This window comes from Sciurus carolinensis, chromosome 1 (genome assembly GCF_902686445.1).
Source record: "Sciurus carolinensis chromosome 1, mSciCar1.2, whole genome shotgun sequence".
Lineage (NCBI taxonomy): Eukaryota > Metazoa > Chordata > Mammalia > Rodentia > Sciuridae > Sciurus > Sciurus carolinensis.
In genome coordinates this window covers 94,265,439-94,287,583 of record NC_062213.1, presented here as the reverse complement: position 1 = coordinate 94,287,583, position 22,145 = coordinate 94,265,439, and the positions used below count along the sequence as shown (strand labels likewise).

General features: G+C 37.3%; 1 protein-coding gene across 10 annotated transcripts in view; it reads right to left on the bottom strand.

Moving 5' to 3' along the window:
* Gon4l (gon-4 like) overlaps window positions 1-22,145 on the bottom strand; it is a 94,424-nt gene that overhangs the window by 52,254 nt on the left and 20,025 nt on the right. For 9 of the 10 annotated variants that reach the window (XR_007109943.1, XM_047562554.1, XM_047562548.1 and 6 more), the window contains 8 exons: window positions 18,231-18,424; window positions 17,491-17,565; window positions 17,068-17,118; window positions 14,948-14,998; window positions 14,218-14,313; window positions 12,580-12,699; window positions 11,898-12,068; window positions 5,729-5,921 (listed from right to left, as the gene is read on the bottom strand). Coding sequence is in view for 8 of the 10 variants with exons in the window: in XM_047562554.1 (XP_047418510.1) it covers window positions 5,729-5,921; window positions 11,898-12,068; window positions 12,580-12,699; window positions 14,218-14,313; window positions 14,948-14,998; window positions 17,068-17,118; window positions 17,491-17,565; window positions 18,231-18,424 (951 nt within the window). In the remaining 2 variants the exon portion in view is untranslated. Of the gene's footprint in view, window positions 1-5,728; window positions 5,922-11,897; window positions 12,069-12,579; window positions 12,700-14,217; window positions 14,314-14,947; window positions 14,999-17,067; window positions 17,119-17,490; window positions 17,566-18,230; window positions 18,425-22,145 lie in introns of those variants that run through there. The other variant, XM_047562596.1, reaches the window with a different exon arrangement.

The following is a 22,145-nucleotide window of genomic DNA, read 5'->3' as shown; positions in this document are numbered from 1 at the left end:
AAAAGTATTTAAAAAAAGAAGGTACACTCAAGCACTAAGAGGATAAATGAATAACTCACTTACCCTGACATTCCTAGCCTCACCTATCTACCCATTTACACAGTCTATTTCCATCCAAACTTTTATATCATCAATATTCCTTCCACACTTCTGGTAACACTCTTCTTTTGGGTAATGGCATACTCCAACCACATTGCTCTATGAGGTTCTGCCAATCACAGGACTCCATGCCAAAACATTTTCTGTATGGGTGCCACACAACACCAACAGGTTGGGCATGTGATCAAAACAAGACATTCTGAGTTGCTCCCTAGATTTTTGTAACTGGCACTTACAGGAGAGAGTCCTAATGTGCTGACAAAGTAAGAAGTAACTACTGAAAATATAAAAAAAAAGTTTGAGAATTGAGCTAAGTGATAAAAATAAATAAAATAGGGAAAGTCAGGCATGGTAGTGCATGCCTGTAATCCCAACAGCTCAGGAGGCTGAGGCAGGAGGATCACCAGTTCACAGCCAGCCTCAGCAAAAGTGAGGTGCAAAGCAACTTAGTGAGACCCTTTTTCTAAATAAAATACAAAATAGGGTTGGGGATGTGGCTCAATGGTCAAATGCCCCTGAGTTCAGTCCCTAAGACCAAGGGGAAAAAAAAAAAAAAGGAGAAAGAGAATCCTAATAGTGCCTCAGTTCCACTGCAGGTTTTCCTGCCTTTCCCTAAGTTTGGTCTTATTTGATCTCAGAAAGATAGAGGTAGAATTCTTTCACCTGAATCATAAAGACCCCTAACTAACACAATGTTCTTGAAGTAAACCAGTGAGTCATCATGAAATCATATACAAAATTATGTGTGTATTTATGTTTCAGAAGAGGATCCCGAATATTCTAAAGATTCTCAAAATAGGAAACCAATAGAGTAGAGGAAGGGGACTAGAGAGAGGGAGAAGGGGAGGGGAAGAAAAGCGAAGTGAAGATATGGGGAATGAAAGTGACCAAATCATGTTATAGGCATATACAAATATTTAACAATGAAACACACTATTATATACAAATATAATGCACCAAGTGTTAAAAATGACTTTAAAAAGATACCCCCCAAAAACTGCTTAATTGAAAAAAAAGAGAAATTACTGATTGAAAGTAAATCAGTTTTGGGAAGATACAAGATGGCAGACTAGAGGGAGGGTGCTATTCCTCGTGGCTCGGTAACTTGGGTTTCGTCTGCGAGGGCATCAATGGATGCCCATGGATCCCCTGCTGTTTACCCCACAAACATATCACCTGCCTTCTGAGTGCAGATAGCTCACTGACCACCACCTATCATCCACCATTTGTTCATTTGCCCACCTCTTGCCTGACCATCACCTACATTCCACCTACCCATCGTCCACGGCCGGACATCAGCCAGACGTCTGCCCAACATCCACCCGCCGACTGTCCACTGCTAACCTGCAGACCACCTGCAGATCACCAGCTGCCCTCTGTTGCCTGGAAGTCCACTGTCACAGTACTGGCAGGTTTGGTTACTGTGGCTGCCACCATCTTGGGAGAACAGCCAAGAACTGCAGTTTGCTACCCTGGCTGTTGCCATCTCGGGGTGTGGCCACCTCAGTCTACAGACTCAAGCCAGGGCCTGGAGATATATTGGGGTACCTGCAGGTTGCACCTGAGGTCCTTCTGCTTGGTGTGGGAGTGGCTGCCATCTGGCTGCCTCTTTGTAGGGTCGCTCTTTTGTGTGAGCACGTCCCTGGTGGTCTCTCTGCAAGTTGAAAGGGCATTGAGATCTTAGGACTGCAGCAAGACAGGGCCTGGGGAATGTGAAGTCCAGGTCCATCAGACTGCAGGTGGGTTTGCTTGGGTCAGTCTGGGTCTGGCGAATCCAGGGAAAGCTGAAGACTAGGGGCAGTTCCCCGAGGGGAGCAGAGGTTGAAGAAACTGGAGAAAACTGGGCTTTCTCCAGCTCAGAGAGTCTGAAGTATGCAGGGACAGAAGGGGCCAGATATAAGGGGTGCCCTTGATTAAGAGGGTGTAAAGACATCGTGCTATCAGTTTATGTACCCAACAGTTCCAGGCACCCACTGGACTGGAGCTAACATCAAACTTCAGAAAACCCCATCCATCAATGGAGAAGGGAAGCTAAGAAAATTTTTGAAAGCCAACGGAAGCAATCACTCAATTTTCCATTGAGACTCTCTTCCTTTTTTTTTTTTCTTCTTTTTTTCGCCCTCTCTCTCACACCTCTACCATCTTTGAATCCAAATATTTTTCATGCATTAATTTATTGAGGAATGGGATGGCTGAATAGTATATGATGGTTTTGTTGTGTATTCTTATATTTTTACTTTTTTAAAAATCTGTACATTTTTTTTCCTCTCACCTCTGTCTCTCTGGGAAAACTGGAACTCCATATGTAACAAAATGAAATTAAATCTCTATCTCTCACCCTGCACGAAAATCAACTCAAAGTAGATCAAAGACTCAGGCACTAGAACAGAGACCCCGCACCTAACAGAAGAAAAACTAGGCCCAAATCTTCATCATGTTGGCTTAGAAGTAAATTAAGAATAAACAAATGGTACATGTATGATTACATAAATGGTGTGAATCTACATTGTGTACAACCATAGAAATGAAAAGTTGTATTCCATTTGTGTACAATGAATCAAAATGCAACCTGTAAAAATAAAAATACAAAAAATAAAAATAAATGAATAAAATCAAGTTATTGTGGCAGGGATTATAGATTAGTGGTAGAGCACTTGCCTACAAGGATGAGGCCCTGGGTTTGATCCTCAGCACCACATAAAAACAAATAAATTAGATAAAAGTTAAATTCTTAAAAAAAAAAAAAAAAAAGATCAGGGAAAGAAAGGACTATTTTCTTGATATATTAAAGGACCATTCAATCATGAACAGTTTAGCTAAAAGGAAAGAATTCACTTGGATTTGAACCATGTCATTCTCTCTCATTCCTAGAACACAGAGAAAGGGCTGTTGCTTGAGATCAAAACTCAGAATGCCATTTTTCTTGATATTGGTCTATTTTATCTTACATCTTTATCACCATGTTATTTGTTGATTTTTTTCTGTCAAAGAATATGCTCACAAACTGGTATGAAGCTTCAAAGAAAAATAAATAAATAAATGGGATGGATTCAAACTAAAAAGCTCAGCAAAGGAAACAATAACGTGAAGACAGAGTGTGCAGATAGAGCACTAATCTCCAGGATGCATAAAGAACTCAATAAACTTAACACCAAAAAAACAAATAACCCAATCAATCAATGGGCCAAGAAACTGAACAGACCCTTCAAAGAAGAAGGAATACAAACACTTCACAGAAGAAATACAATCTATCAACAAATATACAAAAAAAGTTCATCATTTATTGCAATTAGAGGACTGCAAATCAAAACTATTCTAAAGTATCATCTTACTCCAATCAGAAAGGCATCAAGAATACAAGCAATAATAAGTGTTGGTGAGGATGTGGGGAAAAAGGTACGATCATACATTGTTGGTGGGATTGCAGATTGGAGCAACCACTTTGGAAAGCAGTATGGAGATTCCTAAGAAAACTAGGAATGGAACCACGACCCAGTTATCCCACTCGTCAGTTTATACCCAAAGGACTTAAAATTCACATACTACAGTGACACAGTCACATCAATGTTTATAGCAGCTCAATTCACAACAGATAAACTATGGAACCCACCTAGATGCCCTTCAACAGATGAATGGATAAAGAAAATGTGGTACATATACACAATGGAATATTACTTAGCCTTAAAAAAAAGAATGAAATTATGGCATTTGCAGGTAAATGGATGGAACTAGAGAATATCATACTAAATGATTTCATTTGTTTGTTATTTCCACAATCCCACAATGCTGGGGACTCGAACCCGGGCCTCCAGCATGCAACTCAGGCACTCTACGTGATGTGCTATATCGCCAGCACTATCATACTAAATGAAATAAGCCAATCCCAAAAATCTAAAGGCCAAATGTTTTCTTTGATAAGCAAATGCTGATCCATAGTCAGGGGTGGGTAGAGAAGAATGAAGGAACTTTGGATTATGCAGAGGGGAGTGAAGGAGGGGTGGGGCAGCAGGGATGGGAAGGATGGTAGAATGAGACAGACATTATTACCCTATATACATGTTTGTAAAAAATTATAAAAATAAATAAAGTAAATCAGTTACATAAAAATTAAATGAACTCAAAATAGCTGGATAAGATGATATGTATACATACTTGGGTTTTGTTTTGGTACTGAGGATTGAACCCCAAGGTTTACCACTGACCTAGTCCTTTATATTTTTTAGAAAGGATTTTGCTAAATTGCCCAGTGTAGCCTCAAATTTGCAAAGTCCTGCCTCAGCCTCCTGAGGAGCTGGGATTAAAGGTCTGTGCCACCTGTGGGTTTTTAACCACTGTTCTTGGCTCATAACTCCTTTAACAAGGCACAGAAACTCTAATATCCCTCTGCCTTTAGCTGGCCATAAAGAAATTCTCTGACCTACCCTGTTTGACAGTAGAGCATGAGACCCTCCTTGGGTCTTGGCTTATAATCTAGAGAAATGAATGCTGTACAGAGAGGCCAACAATCTGAACAGACAGGCTTTGCTGCATTTTCACCCAGTCTGTTAGCAATCATGCCTATACAACGAAGTCACCATAAAAACCCAAAATGACAGAGCTTGGGAACTTCTGTATAACTGAACACCTGGAAGTTCCAGAAGAATAGTATTCCCAGAGAGGGCCTGGAAGTTCCACACCCCTTCCCCGCTCACTATGTGCATTTCTTCATTCTATGTCCTTTACAATAAACTACCAAACATGTTTCCCAGAGTTCTTTAAGCCACTCTAGCAAATTAGTCAAACTCAAGGAGGGGATTGTGAGAACCCCAATTTATACTCACTCATTCAGAAAAATAGGTAAGGGCTAGGGATATAGTTCATAGAGTGCTTGCCTCACAAGCACAAGGCCCTGGGTTCAATCCCCAGTACCGCAAAAAAAAAAAAAAAACAGAAAAATAGGTAAGAAACCCTGGGGCTTGCAACTGACATCTAAAGATGGAGCAGTCTTGGGGTCTGAGCCATCAAACTGTGGGATCTGATACCATCTCCAGGTTAACAGTAACAGAATCGAATGTGATTAGAGGACATCTAGCTGGTATCCACTGCTGCAGAATTGCTTATTTGCTGGTAAAGACAAATCCCCACACTTTTGAGGTCACACCTCTCCACCTTTTGAGGTCATAGAAGTCCTCTGTGTTGACTCTAATGTGAAATCAGGGAGAAAGTGTTTTTATTTTATTCTCTCAACACAATCCCTTTTTTTTTTTTTTTTTTTTTTTTTTGATGCTGGGGATTTAGTCCAAGCCCTCACACATGTTAACCACTGAACTATACCACTAGTCTCCATAATCCCATTCTTTTTATAAAATTTTTCAGTATTGGGGATTGAATCTAGGTGTGCTCTACCACTGAATTACATCACCAGCCTCTTTTTATTTTAAGTCTCACTAAATTGCTTAGGGTCTTGCTAAATTGCTGAGGCCAGCCTCAAACTTGTCATCCTCCTGCCTCAGCCTCCCAAATTGCTAAGATTACAGTGTACACTACCCATGCCTGGCTATAATCCCATTCTTTCAGCTTTCAATTAACAAAAATTTTATCACAGAGATAATGAACAGAATAGATGGTGAGTGCAAATAAAATCACTTACCTTCATTCCCCACATCATCATTCATGAGTCCCCCCAACCACATCTTCCAGTCCTCATCATCGGCTGTATTGGGGTCATACATATCTGGGGTAATATCTGGAGCTTGAAGCTCTGCCTCTAGTTGCCCCAGGGGAACATCTTTCAGGGGCATCTTAGAACGGGTTCGGAATGCAATGAGACTATCATCCATGGGCTAGCCAGCGGAGAAAGAAAAAAAAGTCACTAAGTGAATAATGCTTTCAAATTCTCCAAACCTCATCATTCCTCATCCTACCTAAAACCACAAGAACTCTTCCCTAAATGATTTGTGTTTATTGCTGTTTGTCTGAAAATCTTAAGAAAAATGATGTGTTTTAAACAAATAGTTCAAGAACATTTATCGAGATACATAATTTACATACCATAAAATTCACCCTTTTAAAGGTATAATCAAGGGGATTCGGTATATCACAGACTTATGCAACCATCGCCACTAATTCCAAAATGTTTTCATCATCCCAAAAGGAAATTACATACCAAAAGTGCAGGGGAGCAATACTGACCAAATTATAATGTTATATTGTGCATTATGTGCATATATGAATATGTAACAACAATATATATTAACTATAACATCAATATATATTAACTATAATGCACCAATTAAAAAAATGTAGAGGAAAAAAAATTCCAAACCAATTAATAGTCACCCTTTTTTGCTCCTCCTACCAGCCTGTTAACCATTGATCTTCTTTCTATCTCTATGAATTTTCTTCTATTAGACATTTCACATAAATGGATTCATACAATGTATGGCCTGTCTGTGGCTGCTTTCACTTAGCATAACATGTTTAAAGTTCATTCTTGTAGTATGTATCAGCACTTTCTTTATTGTCTAATAATATTCCATTATATGGATATAATACATTTTGTGTACACATTTATCAGTTGGTAAGAAACATTTGGGATGCTTCTACTTTAGGCCAATTAAGAAAATTGTTGTTGGGCGTGCTGGTGCACTTCTTTAATCCCAGTAGCTCGGGAGGCTGAGGCAGGAGAATCATGAGGTCAAAGCCAGTCTCAGCAACTTAGTAAGACCCTGTCCCAAAATAAAAAGTAAAAATGATTGGGAGTATGGCTCAGTGGTTAAGTGCCCCTGGGTTCAATCCCTGGTACAAAAAAAATAATACTACTGCTATCAATGTTTGTGTATAACATTTTTGTGGAAATATGTTTTCAGTTCTCTTGGAATGAAACTTTTGAATCTTATTATAACTGATAGCTATGTTTTTTACTGAGGAACTACCAAATCATTTTTCAGAGTGGTTGTTTCCCACCAGTACCATATGAGGGTTCCACATTTCTCTACATCCTTGCCAAGGCTTGTTACTGTCCACCTTTTTCTTATTATAGCCAAGCTAGGAGGGTGAAATGATGTATTACTTTTTGTTTCTGTAGGGCTAAGGATTGAACCTGGGATTTCACACACTAAACAAATGTCCTACCACTGAGCTACACCTCCAGCCCACTATAATTTTGATTTCCATTTCCCTAATGACTAATGATAGTTGTAATCTTTTCATGTGCTTACTGGCCATGGGAACATCTTCTTGAGAGATATCTATTCATATTCTTCACCCATTTTAGAATTAGTTGTCATTTTACTGTTGAGTTGTAAGACTTCTATATAATTATTGCAGTTATTAAGTCTCTGGTCAGACATGCAATTTGAAAACATTTCATCCCATCCTGTAGGTTGTCTTCACATTCTTCAAGCACAAAAGTTTTTACTTTTGATGATATTCAATATACCTACATTTTTCTTTTGTTGCTTATGCTTTCTGTGTTATATTTAAGCAACCATTGCTTAATTTCAGGTTGCAAAGATTGATGTTTTCTTCTAAGAGTTATACAGTTTAAGCCCTTATATTTAGGTTGATGACCCATTTTGAGTTAATTTTAAGTATGTGAGGTAAGAGTCCAGCTTAATTTTTTTGCATATGGACTTCCAGTTATTCTAGCACTATCTGTTGAAAATACTATTCTTTCCCTATTAATTGGTTTCGGGATACTTGTCTAAAATCAATTATCATAAATGTAAATAAAAGGCTTTATTTCTAGTCCTGTTCCATTGCTCTATCCTATGCCAGTATCAGAGGTGTTTTGTTTTTTGTTTTGAGCCAGAGCCTTGCTATGCTGCCTCAGGTTAAACTTGAACTTATCATGATCCTCCTTGCCTCAGCCTCCCAAACAGCTGGAAATACAGGCATGCACCACCACACCAGGCTAGAAATGTTCTTATTCCCCTCTCCAGTACTAGTGACTAAACCAGAACCTTGGACATGCCAGACCAAATGCTTTGCCACAGAGCTACATTTCCTGACCTGGAATGTCTTAATTATCGTAACTCTGTAATCTGTAATAAGCGTTGAATTCAGAAGTACATGACCTTCATTTATGTTTTGTTCTGTAAATTGTTTTGGTTATTTTGGGTCCCTTATATTTCCACATGAATTTTAGGATTAGCCTGTCCATTTCTGCAAAAATGGCAGATGGGATTTGGATAGGGATTGCATTGAATCTGTAGATCAATTTGGAAAGCTCTCCTTAAACTTTTTTTTTTTTAATATTTTTTAAGATGTTGATACACCTTTATTTTATTCATTTATTTATATGTGGTACTGAGAAGTAAACCAAGTACTTCACACATGCTAGGCAAGTGCTCTACCACTAAGTCACAACCCCAGCCCTCCTTAAATTCTTATAATAATCTCCTTAGTTTCCTCCATTTACTCTCCTGCTCACCTACAGTCCATTTTCCTTACTTTAACCAAAAGGTAATTAAGGAAGTTATTTTGTTTTTTGAAGGTTTTTTTGTTTGTTTGTTTTGGTTTGGTTTTATTGGTACTGGGGATTGAACAATTTATCACTGAGCTACATCCCTAACTCTTTATTTATTTTCAAACACGGTCTCACCAAGGTACTTAGGGCCTCCCTAAGTTGCTGAGGCTGGCCTCAAACTTGCAATTCTCCTGCCCTCGCCTCCCAAATTGCTGGGATTACAGGCATGCACCACCATGCACAGCCCAAAAGCAAATTCTTAACATAAATAAGAAATTTTCACAAAAAGTTTTTCTAATAAAGAAAATATAGTATATGCACAAATATGATAAAATATTCAGTCATAAATAAGAATAAATCATGTCATTTACAGGAAAATAGAACTGAGGGTCATCGAGTTAAGCAAAGTAAGTCAGACACAGAAAGACAAATAGCATGTTTTCTCTCATATGTGGAAATAAAATAATAATAATAATAATAATAATAATAATAAAAAGACCTGAAAGTAGAAGAGAATATTAAGGAAGGGGAGGGTACCAAAGGGAAGTAGAAGAAAGGGGAGGACAAAAAAGTGTAGTACAAAGCGTGGATGTGATTAAAAAACAGTATGTATACATATGGAAATGTCAGTGAACCCATTAAATTGTATAATTAATATGGGTTAATATTTATAATCTTTTAAAAATATTTTTTAGATGTTGATAGAACTTTATCCATTTATTTATATGTGGTACAGAGAATCAAACCCATTGCCTCATACATGCCAACCAAGTGCTCTACCACTGAACCACAACCCCAGCCCCAATATTTATAATTTTTACAAGAAAAAAATTTAATGGTTAAAACATAATTGAAACTCCTTATCTTGATGTCCCAAGACTCTATTACCCAGCTCTTGCCCTGCTCTCTGACCTCTCTCCTATCACTCTCTCCTGTGATCCTGTGCCTCAGCTACTTTCTGTCCCTTGAACATGCCAAGACTGTTCTTATCTTAGGGTCTTAGGATATACCCACTCCTCTGTAGGGAGTACTTTTTTCCCTTGATCTCCAACATGCCTATATCCTTATTCAGATCTCAGTTCAAATGTTGTATCTTCAAAGAGGACTTATTTTTTCTAATATTTTTGTAGTTGTAGATGGACAGCATGCCTTTATTTTATCTATGTATAATTATGCGGTGCTAGGATTAAATCCAGTGCCTCTTCCATTGAGCTATAGCCCCAGCCCCAAAGAGAACTTTTCTGATCATCCTATCTAAAGTTCTCTGCTAGTCATTATCATATTCTCTTCTTTTTATTTAATTGATAACACTTTACCAATACCTTAAATTATTTAAGTGTTCATGATCTTCTCAACAGACTGTAAGTTGTTCCCCAATTTCAATCATTCAGTAACTGCTGAATAAATGGAGATAAAATAACTACCTCCCACTATTATTTATTCATTCAAAAGCAGGATAATTAAATGACCTTTTTAGAGATGATCCATTCAATATTCTATTTTTAAAACTTAAGAGAGACATATTCCTTAGTGACCTACAAGACTGGTGAGAAGCTAGGTGTGGTAGCACACACCTGTAATTCCAGTAACTCAGGAGGCTAAGGCAGGAAGATCACAAGTTCAAGGCCAGCCTCAGCAACTTATGGGGGCCCTAAGTAATTTAGAGAAACCCTGTCTCAAAATAAAAAATAAAAGGGACTGTGGGAGTATCTCAGTGGTACAAAGCACCCTTGGGTTCAATCCCCAGTTACCCCACTCAAAAAAAAAAAAAAAAAAAAAAAAAAAAAAACTAGTGAAGAATACCTGAAACATTAAAAATACCACTAAAAATTTAATCTCATCATTTGATGATGACCACAGTAACAATTCTTGCCTGAAATAATCAGAGGGTGAAAAGGTATTTGGCTTCCAAGTATATCCCTATAAGATGCATACTAATTAAAAATGGAAAATAATAACTTTATAATGGGGAAACTAAACAAATACCACCTTACCCAAGTGATCAAGGTTAATGTGAGAGACACCATGTGCCTACTGATGTGATAACAGCATTTCTGTGGTATTCATTCAAAAAGTACAAAACTGAGACTGGGGATATAGCTCAATTGGTATAGTGCTTGCCCCACAAGCACAAGGCCCTAGGCACAGCAAAAAAAAAAAAAAGGTACAAAACTTAACTCTAATTACAAGGAAATATCAGAAAAGTCAAAATTAAAGAATATTCTACAAAACAACTGTCCTATAACCTTCAAAAATGTCAAGGGCTGTGGTTATAGCTCAGTGGTAGTGCTCTTGCCTGGCATGTGTGGGGCATTGTGTTTGATTCTCAGCACTGCGTATAAATTAAATAAATAAAATAAAGGTCCATCCACAACTAAAAAAACATTTTTTAAAAAAGTCAAAGGTTGGGATTGGGGTTGTGGCTCAGTGGTAGAGGGCTTGCCTCGCATGCATGAGGCCCTGGGTTCTATCCTTAGCACCACATAAATATAAAACAAAGGTACTGTGTCCACCTACAACCAAAATTGAAATAAAAAAAAAAAAAATAAAACTCAAAGGTATAAGAGAAAAAGATGGAGAAATTTCCAGATTAAACAGACTAAGAGGCAAGACAACTAAACACACATTTAATCCCAGACTGGATTCTGGATCACAAAGAATTTTTTTCTTTTACTATAAAAGGCATTATTGGGACAGTTTTCAAAATCTGAATAAGTACTTTAATAGATTAAACAGCATTATTATAAATGTAATGTATTTCTTATACCTTTATTTATTTATTTATTTATTTTATTTATTTATTTTTTTTATGTGGTGCTAAGGATAAAACCCAGTGCCTCACAGTGGTAGGCAAGAGCTCTACCACTAAGCCACAACCCCAGCCCTGTAATGTATTTTAAATTACTGGATCTTGACAAGTAAATTTACTGAGGTAATATAAGAATTAACTTTTTAAAAAATAAACCAAAGTTTTTAGGGGTAAAAGAACATCATGACAGCAACAGAACTCCAACACAATATTTTAAAAATGTGCATATATAAAGAGAAAGCAACTGTGATAAAAGATAAAGATCTCAAGAATCTAGGTGAAGGTTGTTCCTATGATGCACATTTCATAATGCTCTGTAACAAAGTTTATTCCTTCCTGAGAAACTGCCACTAGGTAAGACAGAACAAAACAAAAAGAATATCAAAGATTAACAATTTAAACAAAAAAAAAAAAAAAAAGATTAACAATTTCATTGCTCTTACATATAAGAATATAATCTCTTTGTCTCTCTTCTAGACATGAGCAACAACTAAATTATCATATTTCACTTTGTCAATGATTTGGAGTTAAAATATTTACCTGGAAAGAATCCATGCAGACAGGACTGGAAGCCAACTCCTCATCTACAGCATGTAACTTCTCCATGAAAGTACTATCCCTGGTCTGTTTTGGTTTAGGAGGGGGTGGGGGCCCCATGGGCACTACCTCAGCACTGATGTGCCTGACAGCTGGCGTGGTGACTTTCTCAGCCTGATTAAAAAGAGGCAACCATGTTAAGGGAGGAAGGCAGGAACAAAGAAACGAAGGAAGGGAGAAAAAGAGAACAAAGTAAGCAACAGGAGAAAGAAGCAGGTCTTCCATACACTATTGACCTTTTTCCTCTTATCTAGATAGATAAATGAGAATAAAGGCATTGTCAAGCATACAGATCTAACTAGGTTTCATTCTACTTCAGTGATGCCAACACGATGCTACTTAGGTCTGTAAAAAGTAGGAAATCTAATAAAACGGTTTTAAGGACAATATAAGACGGACAGGAGAAAAGAAACTCAGCTAGTGCATTTTTTCGGCCCCTTAAGAGAACTCTGAAAAGCTCTTTCCCTACCACTAAGTTCTAGTCTTAAGTGTTCCTTGACTTAAGGAACTTGGAAAAAGGGTAACAGCAAGAAATCACCAAAAATAAATCATATACTAAATGGTCAATTAATCTGCTTATACAGTTATATCTAACCTCTTATTTCTTTATTTGATGCTGACTTACCTCTGATAATATGCCACTCTCCTCATCAGTTTCAGTCATCTCAGAAGATTGCCTCAATCTGCATTTCTTTGCCCCACGTGGAGACGAAGCAGTGCTTTCAACATCACTTTCCAATAAGCTCTACAAAACAAATTCAGTCTTTTATATACATATGCCTCTATCTCAATCCACTAAATTTGATATTTCAACAGAATAAACAGAATACCACTCAGAGACAGAGAAAATAATTTTTTTTTGAGAAAATAAAATTTAAATAGCTTAATATCCTATAGTGGTGAGGAGACCATGGATCAGATCACTATCCTCATCTGTATTATAAACTCTATAAAACTATGAGGCAAGGCTGGGGAGATAGCTCAGTTGGTAGAGTGCTCGTCTCCTAAGCACAAGGCCCTGGGTTCAATCCCAGCACCGCAAAAAAAAAAAAAAAAAAAAAAAAAAAAAAAAAAACTATGAGGCAGCTGGGTATGGTGGCACACTCCTGTAATCCCAGCAACTCAGGAAGCTGAAACAGTGGATCACAAGTTCAAGGTCAGCCTCAGCAATTTAGCAAGACCCTAGAAAAATTAGATCTATCTCAAAATAAAAAATAAAGGGCTGGGGATATAGCTCAGTTGGTAGAGTGCTTGCCTTGCAAGCACAAAGCCCTGAGTTCAACCCCAGCACTGCAAAATAAATAAATAAATAAAAATAAATAAATAAATAAATAAAATAAAAATAAATAAAAAGGGCTAGATGTAGCTCAGTGGTTAAGCACACCTGGGTTCAATCCTTGGTATCAAAAATAAAAAGTATAAAGCAGCAGTTTAAAATTGTTTTACAAACAAGTCGAAGAACAAATTAACACAGTCTTAAAAATGAACAAACTGGGCTGAGGTTTTGGTTCAGTGGTAGAGTGCTTGCCTTGCAAGTGTGGGGCACTGGGTTTGATCCTCAGTACCACATAAATAAAATAAAAGACATTGTGTCCATCTTTTGGAAAAAAAAAAGAAGAAGAAGAAGAAGAACAATAAACTATGGTACAAGCAACAGCACACATGAATTTCATAATCATAATGTTGAACAAAAACAACAGCAGCCAGAAACAAAGGAACATATATGCTATAGGTCCCAGTTACATAAAGTTCACAAATAATAAAAATTGAACTATATGGAAATGCATACTTAGGTGATACAACTACAGTGAAAAACAAGCAAGTAATTTCCAAATAGTGATTATTTTTAGAGGGAGGGAGGTGACAGAGATTGAGAAGGACATACTTGGGTTGTCCTGGCATTGGTTCATAATTACTTAAACTATGTATTTTATTCTATACACATTTCTGTGTTGTATGTTATATTTCATAATACACGCTAAAAAAATGGAGGGATTATGAAGAGCAGAAAAATACCTCACAGCAAAAAAGTTTTAGAAAAAAGAGCAATTTCTCAATCCGCTCTGTAGAAGAGGTGACCATACTAAGAAAGCAAGGCAGGAGGGGCTGGGGAGACAGCTCAGTCGGTAGAGTGCTTGCCTTGTAAGCACAAGGCCCTGGGTTCGATCCCCAGAACCACGAAAAAAAAAAAAGAAAAAAGGCAAGGTAAAACGTGTCTCATTAAGCCAAACTTTTCCTTCACTGCCAACAAACACTCACTGACCTCTTCAGCAGTCTCATCTTCTTCTTCTTCATCTGGCTGGTACTCTTCATCTGAGGAATCATCATCTTCGAGGTGGATATCCACAAACTGTGGAGGCTACATTAGTACAATTAGAAAGAAATGGAGGGTTGGGATTGTAGCTCATTGGTAGACTGCTTACCTAGCATATGTGAGGCACTGGGTTTGATCCCCAACAGGACATATAAATAAACAAAATAAAGGTATTGTGTCTATCTACAACTAAAAATATGAAAGAAAAAAAGAGGGAGGGAAGGAGGGAGGGAATAAGTTCAGTGATAGAGTATGTGCTTAACATGCACGAGGCCCTGGATTCAATCCCCAACACCACAAAAAATGGAGTGATGGTAAACACAAATAATATGTAAAAGAAGGGATAAATTCTTTTCTTTTTTTTGCCGTGCTGGGGATCCAACCCAGGGCCTTGTGCTTGCAAGGCAAGCACTCTACCAACTGAGCTATATCCCCAGCCCAAAGAAGGGAAAGAAAGTAGGGCAGGAAAAAAAAAATCCTAACAGCATAATGTGCAGCTTCAGCAAACAACACAAAGCAGGGGTTAAATGATTCCATGAGATGCAAAACCTACAGTAGTGGAATGGGAAAATCAAAGTTAGAATTAAAAAAATAAAGATAAGCTTAAAAGTTAATAGAAGAAAAATAATTAGGTTTTAAGAAGTCGTGATGGAATGACAAAGACCTCTCCCAAGTTTACCTTAATTTCATTGGCTTTTTTAATTGGTGAAATATTCCATGTTGGAATTACCTACCAAAAAGAATATAAATAATTAATTGAAATAGATTAATTTTCTTTGTTACTTTCTCTTTACCATCACAAAGAGCCATCTACCTAACAAGTAGCTACAGTGATCTAGAGGTGCTGATTATCCCTGGTATATTCTCAAATGTCTGTCACAGCTTAATAGGAGAAAAAAAAAAGAAGAATCTATTTGTCATTTGCATTTCTTCTGTAATCCTAGTAAGATTCACCTTTATAAATGGGGAAAAAATGTGTGTCTTGCAGCTCAGGCTCATATGGGGCAATGGATATGAAAACTATTTCTTAACTACAAAACTATACAAACCTAAGATATTATAGGTTACAGTAGCCTTTTGACATCAGTATTTCTTTTAATCAACCGCATAAATCTGCCACCAGTATGCCTCTAAATATCCAACGATAAATAGCTCTTACAGAAGGATTTAGGGGTGAAGTATCATATTATCCATTCTTATTTTCAAACAGTACAGGAAGAAACAATAATTACAGACATAAAGCAAATATGATAAAATGTTACTCTTAGAATCTAAATTGTAATACTCTTTCAACTTTTTGATATTTTTCATACAGAGTTGGAAGAAGGTTTTTGTTCTTTTAGGTCGGTTGTTTTTGATTTGTGGTCGTAGGGATTAAACCCAGGGATTTTATATCACTAAGCCAAATCCCTAGTCCTTTTTATTTTTTATTTTGAGACAGGGTCTCACTAAATTGCTGAGGCAGTCTTGGACTTAGACTTGACTTCCTCCTACCTCAGTTTCCCATGCACCACCATGTCCATCCCTTTTTATTTATTTTTATGTTTTAAATTTTGAGACAGGTCTAAGTTGCCAAGGCTGGCCTTACACTTTCACTATTTCTGCCTCAGCCTCCTGAGTGGCTGGGATCATAAGCATGTACTACCCACACCTGACTTTTACAGAATTTTTTAAAAACTCTTATATACTGCTGATAAGATGCCACTGAAGATACATAATTTCTTGCCATTCAGTTGTGACCCAACTGAAATCATCTTATGAACAAAAAACAACCAGACACTATGTTCTGTCTCTAAAGAATCTTAGGTTCTCACATCTCCTCAGTCCTATCATATTCTGACCACTTACGTAGCTCTGTGTAACTGGGACTAGTATAGGGTAAGGGGTATGATGGTGATTCAGGTCCAGTTCCCTCACCATGTCACTTTCTGAACCTATTGCCAAACCCTTCTAGAAAGCAAGCCAGCACTTAAAAGTGTGTTGGAGTCAGTCTATTAAGCATCAAGAGGCAAGGGACCTGGACTGTTAATCTTTGCTCTCCCATATAAATTGGTCCTATGGCCCCACTTCTGTACACCTAAATTCATGGTCAATAAACATAATCCAGAGCTGATTGGGATCTCATTGGCTATTATTGTTTTTCTAATCAAACATGGAATTATTGTTAATTATACTCCATGTCATGCAGACTTCATAGAACTTCTGTCTCATTGATAGTTGCTTTCATCATAGCTACTACCTGTTCACTGGTGATTATTTTCCGGAGAATGATGAAATATCAATTTATGCAACAAGGATTATTCAATTTGACAAGAAAGTGTGGTATGTCTGCCTCTCCCCCCCCCAAAAAAAAAGTCAACGCAGCCTTGGGCTGTATTAAAAGAAATATGGTCTCTAGAACACTGAGGAGATATCTAACTTTAATGTGCACTAGTTAAACCACATTTGGTTTAGTAGATTCCATTTGGAGCATACTTGTTTTTTTGTACTGGGGATTGAACCCAGGGACACTTTACCACTAAGCTACATCCCCCATCCTTTTTATTTTTTATTTCGAGACAGGGTTTCACTGAATTGCTGAGGGTCTCAACTAAGTTGCTGAGGCTGGCCTCAACCCTGAGCTCAATCTCCTAAATTGCTGGGATTATAAACATGCCCCATCATGCCTGGTCTACAAATAAATCTTTAAAGAAGGAAACACATACCATAATTTTTCCATATTTCTTCCTACAAATAACCTAGAATTAGATCCTATTTACCAAGCTAAATAAACAACAAGATAAAACCCAGAACACTTACCACTCCTTTCTCCACCACTTCCTTCAGTTTAGAGCGAGTCATTTTAGGCTCCTAAGGAAAGAGAAACAGGATGAAAAGTAGTAAATCAAAATAAGAACTTTTGGTTTTTTTGTTTTGTAGTAGTCAAACTAAACCCAGCAGCACTCTGTCACTGAGCTATATACCCAGCCCTTTTTATTTTTTGAGACAGTTTCTTGCTCAGTTACCCAGAGGGGCCTCAAACTTGCAATCCTCCTCCCTCAGCCTCCTCAGAAGTGGGATTATCAGTGTGCACCACCACCCTGGCCATAAGTAGGTTTTGAGATGCTAACTTTGCCCCAAGCTGTTAAAAGATTTATAAACTCCCAAGTGACTTCCTACACTTAGCCAGTTTCCTGGTAACTCTGTTACATGATATTAGAACACTGATGATAATCTACTCACAAACATTGGCATGTCTTCTGTCTCACTGATGGCTGCTTTCATCATAGCTACCACATGTTCATTTGTGATTACTTCCTGGAGAAAGATGAAATTTCACTTTATGTTTGCATAAAGGCTTTGTCACCTACAAAATACTCATCTATAACTTTGCTAAATCTACATGGAGGATAAATGAAAGCTACATTCTCTAGCTTTAAACTTGGATAAAGAAGGCAGAACAAGTTTTAGACAGATGCACACAGCCTGAAACAATATAGCAGCAAATAGACCAATCATATTAACTGCTACTAGGAACAGCAATAAAGAGTGATTCTAAAGTAACCATATGCTTAAGGGAAAAAGTAACAAACAGCAAAGCCTTTGTAAATAGCTGAGTTTGCTAAGTATCAAAAATATTGTTGATATGTGTGCAAAGTACTATCAACTGCTAAGTGCATTTCTTTTCAGACATATCACTCCACAAAATTAAATCCACTATGAGCATTATTATCTTCAAATCTCTTAATACATTAAACCAGTGCGAGGAAGCAGAGGTAGTTATATTCATAATTAAGTTCTTTAATATATGTTCAGATTTCAAATTTCTGCAGAGAAAGTTACCTTGAGATGTAAAATGCTTTCACAGGTAACCCACAAAACTGGTAATGAATCTACCAAGAGTCAAGAATTTGCTGAGTCTGTTTATTTGCTTTCCACAGGAAGTTTCCACTGCAATGACACAGGGGTCCAGTCTTACTCACATGAAGAATGTTTCGCACATTGACTGCTGTCAGGTTGTGCTGCTTGGCACCATCCTCTAAGGTACGATCAAGCATGTCATCCAATTTCAGGTCACAGGCCAAGGTCCCTTGTTCTTGACCCTTTCCATCTCGTTTCCTCTTGGTACCCTTTTTCTTTTTTCTCCTTTTCTCATTTTCTTCATTGTCTTGCTCTTCTGTTAACAAACCAACCAACAGCATCATCATAATCTCCAAAGCAGCAGCTCTTAGAAGTAAGCCCAAAAAGTCAACAGTAAAAGAATCAAGCTAACAGCTTCCTGGCCCTGGAAATCAAAGACTATGATATATATGGTAGTGGTAGTGAAAGTGGAGCTTGTCATGGTACCATAGTAGCAATAATAACTACCATTCACTGAATATTTTATGTCAGACACTTTTTCTTTTGGTATCCAGGATTAAACCCAGCAGCGCTGAACCACTGAGTCATATCCCAGTCCTTTTTTTATATTTTATTTAGAGACAGGGTCTCACTGAGTTGCTTAGGGCCTTGCTAAATTGCTGAGGCTGGCTTTGAACGTGCAATACTCCTGCCTCAGCCTCCTGAGCCACTGGGATTACACTGCACCCAGTTGTTGTTGTTTTTTTTAATATTTTTAGTTGTAGATGGACACAATACCTTTATTTAATTGATAAATTTATTTATTTATTTTTATGTGGTGCTAAAGATCGAACCCAGTGCCTTGCATGTGCTAGACAAGTGCTCTACCACTGAGCCACAACCCCAGCTCTATGTCAGACACTCTTGTACCTACTTTATAGATCTTAATTCATTTACTCCTATGAGGTATTAATTCACTTACCTTATCTGACAAAGACTATTATTTTACTACTGTACAGATGAAGAAACTAAAGCCAAGAGGTTAAGAAACTTTCCTATGAGTAGTAAATGGCAATATGTTAAATCCAAGTATGCTAATTACAGAATCTATAATTGAAATTATTACTTTATACTATCCAGATAATATATCAAAAATTCTGGGTCTGTGCCCTAATTCCACAACCCAAATGGGTTACCTTGGTAATAGAGTTTCAATTTTTCTTTTGTAAAATACTGGATATGTGCCTCTTAGAGATGTCATGTGGATTAAATGATATTTATCAAAGCACTTTGTAACCAATGAAACATCATACAAATATAATTTATTATTACTATTATACTATAAAAGGAAAACAAGAAACAAACAAAAAAATCTACAAGGGGTTGGGGATATAGCTCAGTTGGCAGAGTGCTTGCCTTGCAAGCACAAGGCTCTGGGTTCAATCCCCAGCACTGCAAAATTTAAAAAAATTAAAAAAATAAATAAATCTACAGGAAGGAAGGAGAAAGGGAAGGAAAGAAAGAGAGGGAGGGAAGGAAGGAGGAAGAGAAGAAGGGAAGGAAGGAAGCAGGGAAGGGAGGAAAGAGAGAGATGAGTATCTTTATTCTTCAGAGAAAGGTTTACATATATAACCAAAGAAAGAACTCTGAAATTCTAGTACACCTTGGAATAGATTAACATGAAACACCAATCAAACCAATAAAAATCTTTTAAGCAATGGGGAAGGAAAAAAAACAAGTAAACAAAGAGTGGAAATTATTCTGATACTGATTTTAAGGGGGAAATTTCAAAAAAGTATCCCCAAAATGATAAAACTCTTTACTAACAGTCTTTTAAGGAAGCAGCAATGGGGGAATTACACAGTGTAACTACATGGTAAAACTTTCAACAAACCTTGATTTATACTGCTTTTACCAAAGTCTTTCCTCTCACCTCATTTACCCCTTTCCTCCATAAATTCCAAAACTTCTCTCTCTTCACTACTCTTAGATCTCCTCTCCTCTTTGCTCCTCCCTTCCCTCTTGCATCCTTTCTCATGTAAACCAACCTAGCCACTTCTTAGTTTCTGCCATCCACCTTTCCCTTATCTCACCAGCAATTTAACAATGATCTATTAGTTTCAGAATAAGAAAAGGACTTTTGACCTGGGAAGAAGTGTTGATTCAGCTTTAAGTTCATATTCTAACCTGTTGTTAAGTCACATTGTTAACAGTAAAAACTGATCCAAAAAGTAAAACTCTGAAAGGTATAAATTTTTAATTTATTTATTTCATAGTTTTACTATGAAATGACACTGTAAACAAAAAATCTGATATTTACTAAAAATGACTCTGAGGAATCAAATCTTCTTTACAAAAATTATATATACAAAATTTAAACAAAATTTTTAGGAAAGTCAAAAAAAGGAATTTTATAATAGAAGCATCTAAATTCATAATTTTGTGTAGAAAACTGATGAAGAATCAAATTGTCCCTCAAAACACTGTTTTTCAAACTATTTATTGCAAAGAACCAGTTTTGCTTTTTACCAATTCACAGTAGACTTACACTTTTACAAAATAAAAATGTAACCATAATGTTGAAATATTTAACATTTTTTCTAAACTTTCTTCTTAGTTGCCATTAGTTTTTTGGGTTTTTGTTTTAGGGGGTTTTTTGGTACTGTGTGGTAGCCATCAGCCATGAATGGGTAAGCATGCAAAGACCATTGCAAGCCACAGGGAGCCTTATGATGGGGGCTTGGTATGTTAAAACCTCCCCCAGTCTTAAGGACCCTACCTTATCACTGAAACTATGTCACAACCCCCAAATGGCCCCAATAGCCAAACATCAAGACCTTCACAAAACTTGATAGGACTATTCAAAGGAAAATGAACCAATTAAAGGAGCAGGAAACTGAGGCGAAACAGGGTGACTCAGTTTCTTTAAAAACTCCTTCCCTATGAGCACCACACCATCCTCTCTCAGGTGGTACACACAAGCCCCTAGGTTGTCAGTCAAAAGTCAGAAGGTGAACTTGGCAAAACTCTGGAAAATTCCCTGGGACTCCCCAAAAAACTAGAAAGCAGGAGGGGCTCACATTCCCTTTTCCCTCTGAGAGGAACCACACTCTCTCTAGAGAGTATCCCCCTTTCCATTTTCCCATCTCTTGAAATAAACTCATGCCCGTTACTCTGGGAAACATGTCTGAAATCTTTCTGAATTGACTGATTCAGGGTTGGATAGGAGCCCTTCAGGCTGTCTCAGTTTCCTGAAAAGCCCCAGCTCTGTAATATTTGGTGTATTCTCTGGACCCCTCTCACTTGGTAAGAGGTGTTTCTTCTCACCTGAATAAATCCTACTCTTTCACACTCACTCTCCATTGTCCCTGAATTTCATTCGAGTTCATGAGCCAAGAACCCAGAAAGGAATCACAGGCAGAGTCATTGCTGAGCTATAACACAAGCAGCCATGGCCTGTTCTGGAGCTGAGAGAGCTGCTAACAAAAATGGGTCCTGCCTGCCACAATCTCAACAGCAGAAAATTCAGTTTCAGTACTGGGAATTAATCCCAGGGACTCTTAATCACCGAGCTACATCCCCAGTCCTTTTTGTTTTTTATTTTGAGAAGGGTCTCACTAAGTTGTTGACACTCTGGCAAAGTTGCTAAGGTTGACCTTCAACTCAGTATCCTCCTGCCTCAGGATCCTCCTGCCTCAGTCTCCCAAATTGAGGGATTAAAGGTATGCAAGACCTTGCCCAGCTGTCATTAGCTATTTTGTATCAAACCTGTAACAGTCTGCAAATAAACAAAAGTCCTCAGACCACACTTTTGAGTTGCACTGCTTTAGAATTTCCACCAAAATGCACTGTCCAAATAAAAATAAAACAAAAATGCAAGGTACAATTTAAATGAATTATGAAGAAAGTTTATAATAGAATTTAAAAGAAAATAATAAAATTCACTGCAGAAAATACTTTTTCATTAAAAAACCATCAGGATGATCATAATTACATTTAAAATTACTATCTCACACATTTTTGTTCAGTGCTATGGGATCAAACCCAGGGCCTTGCAC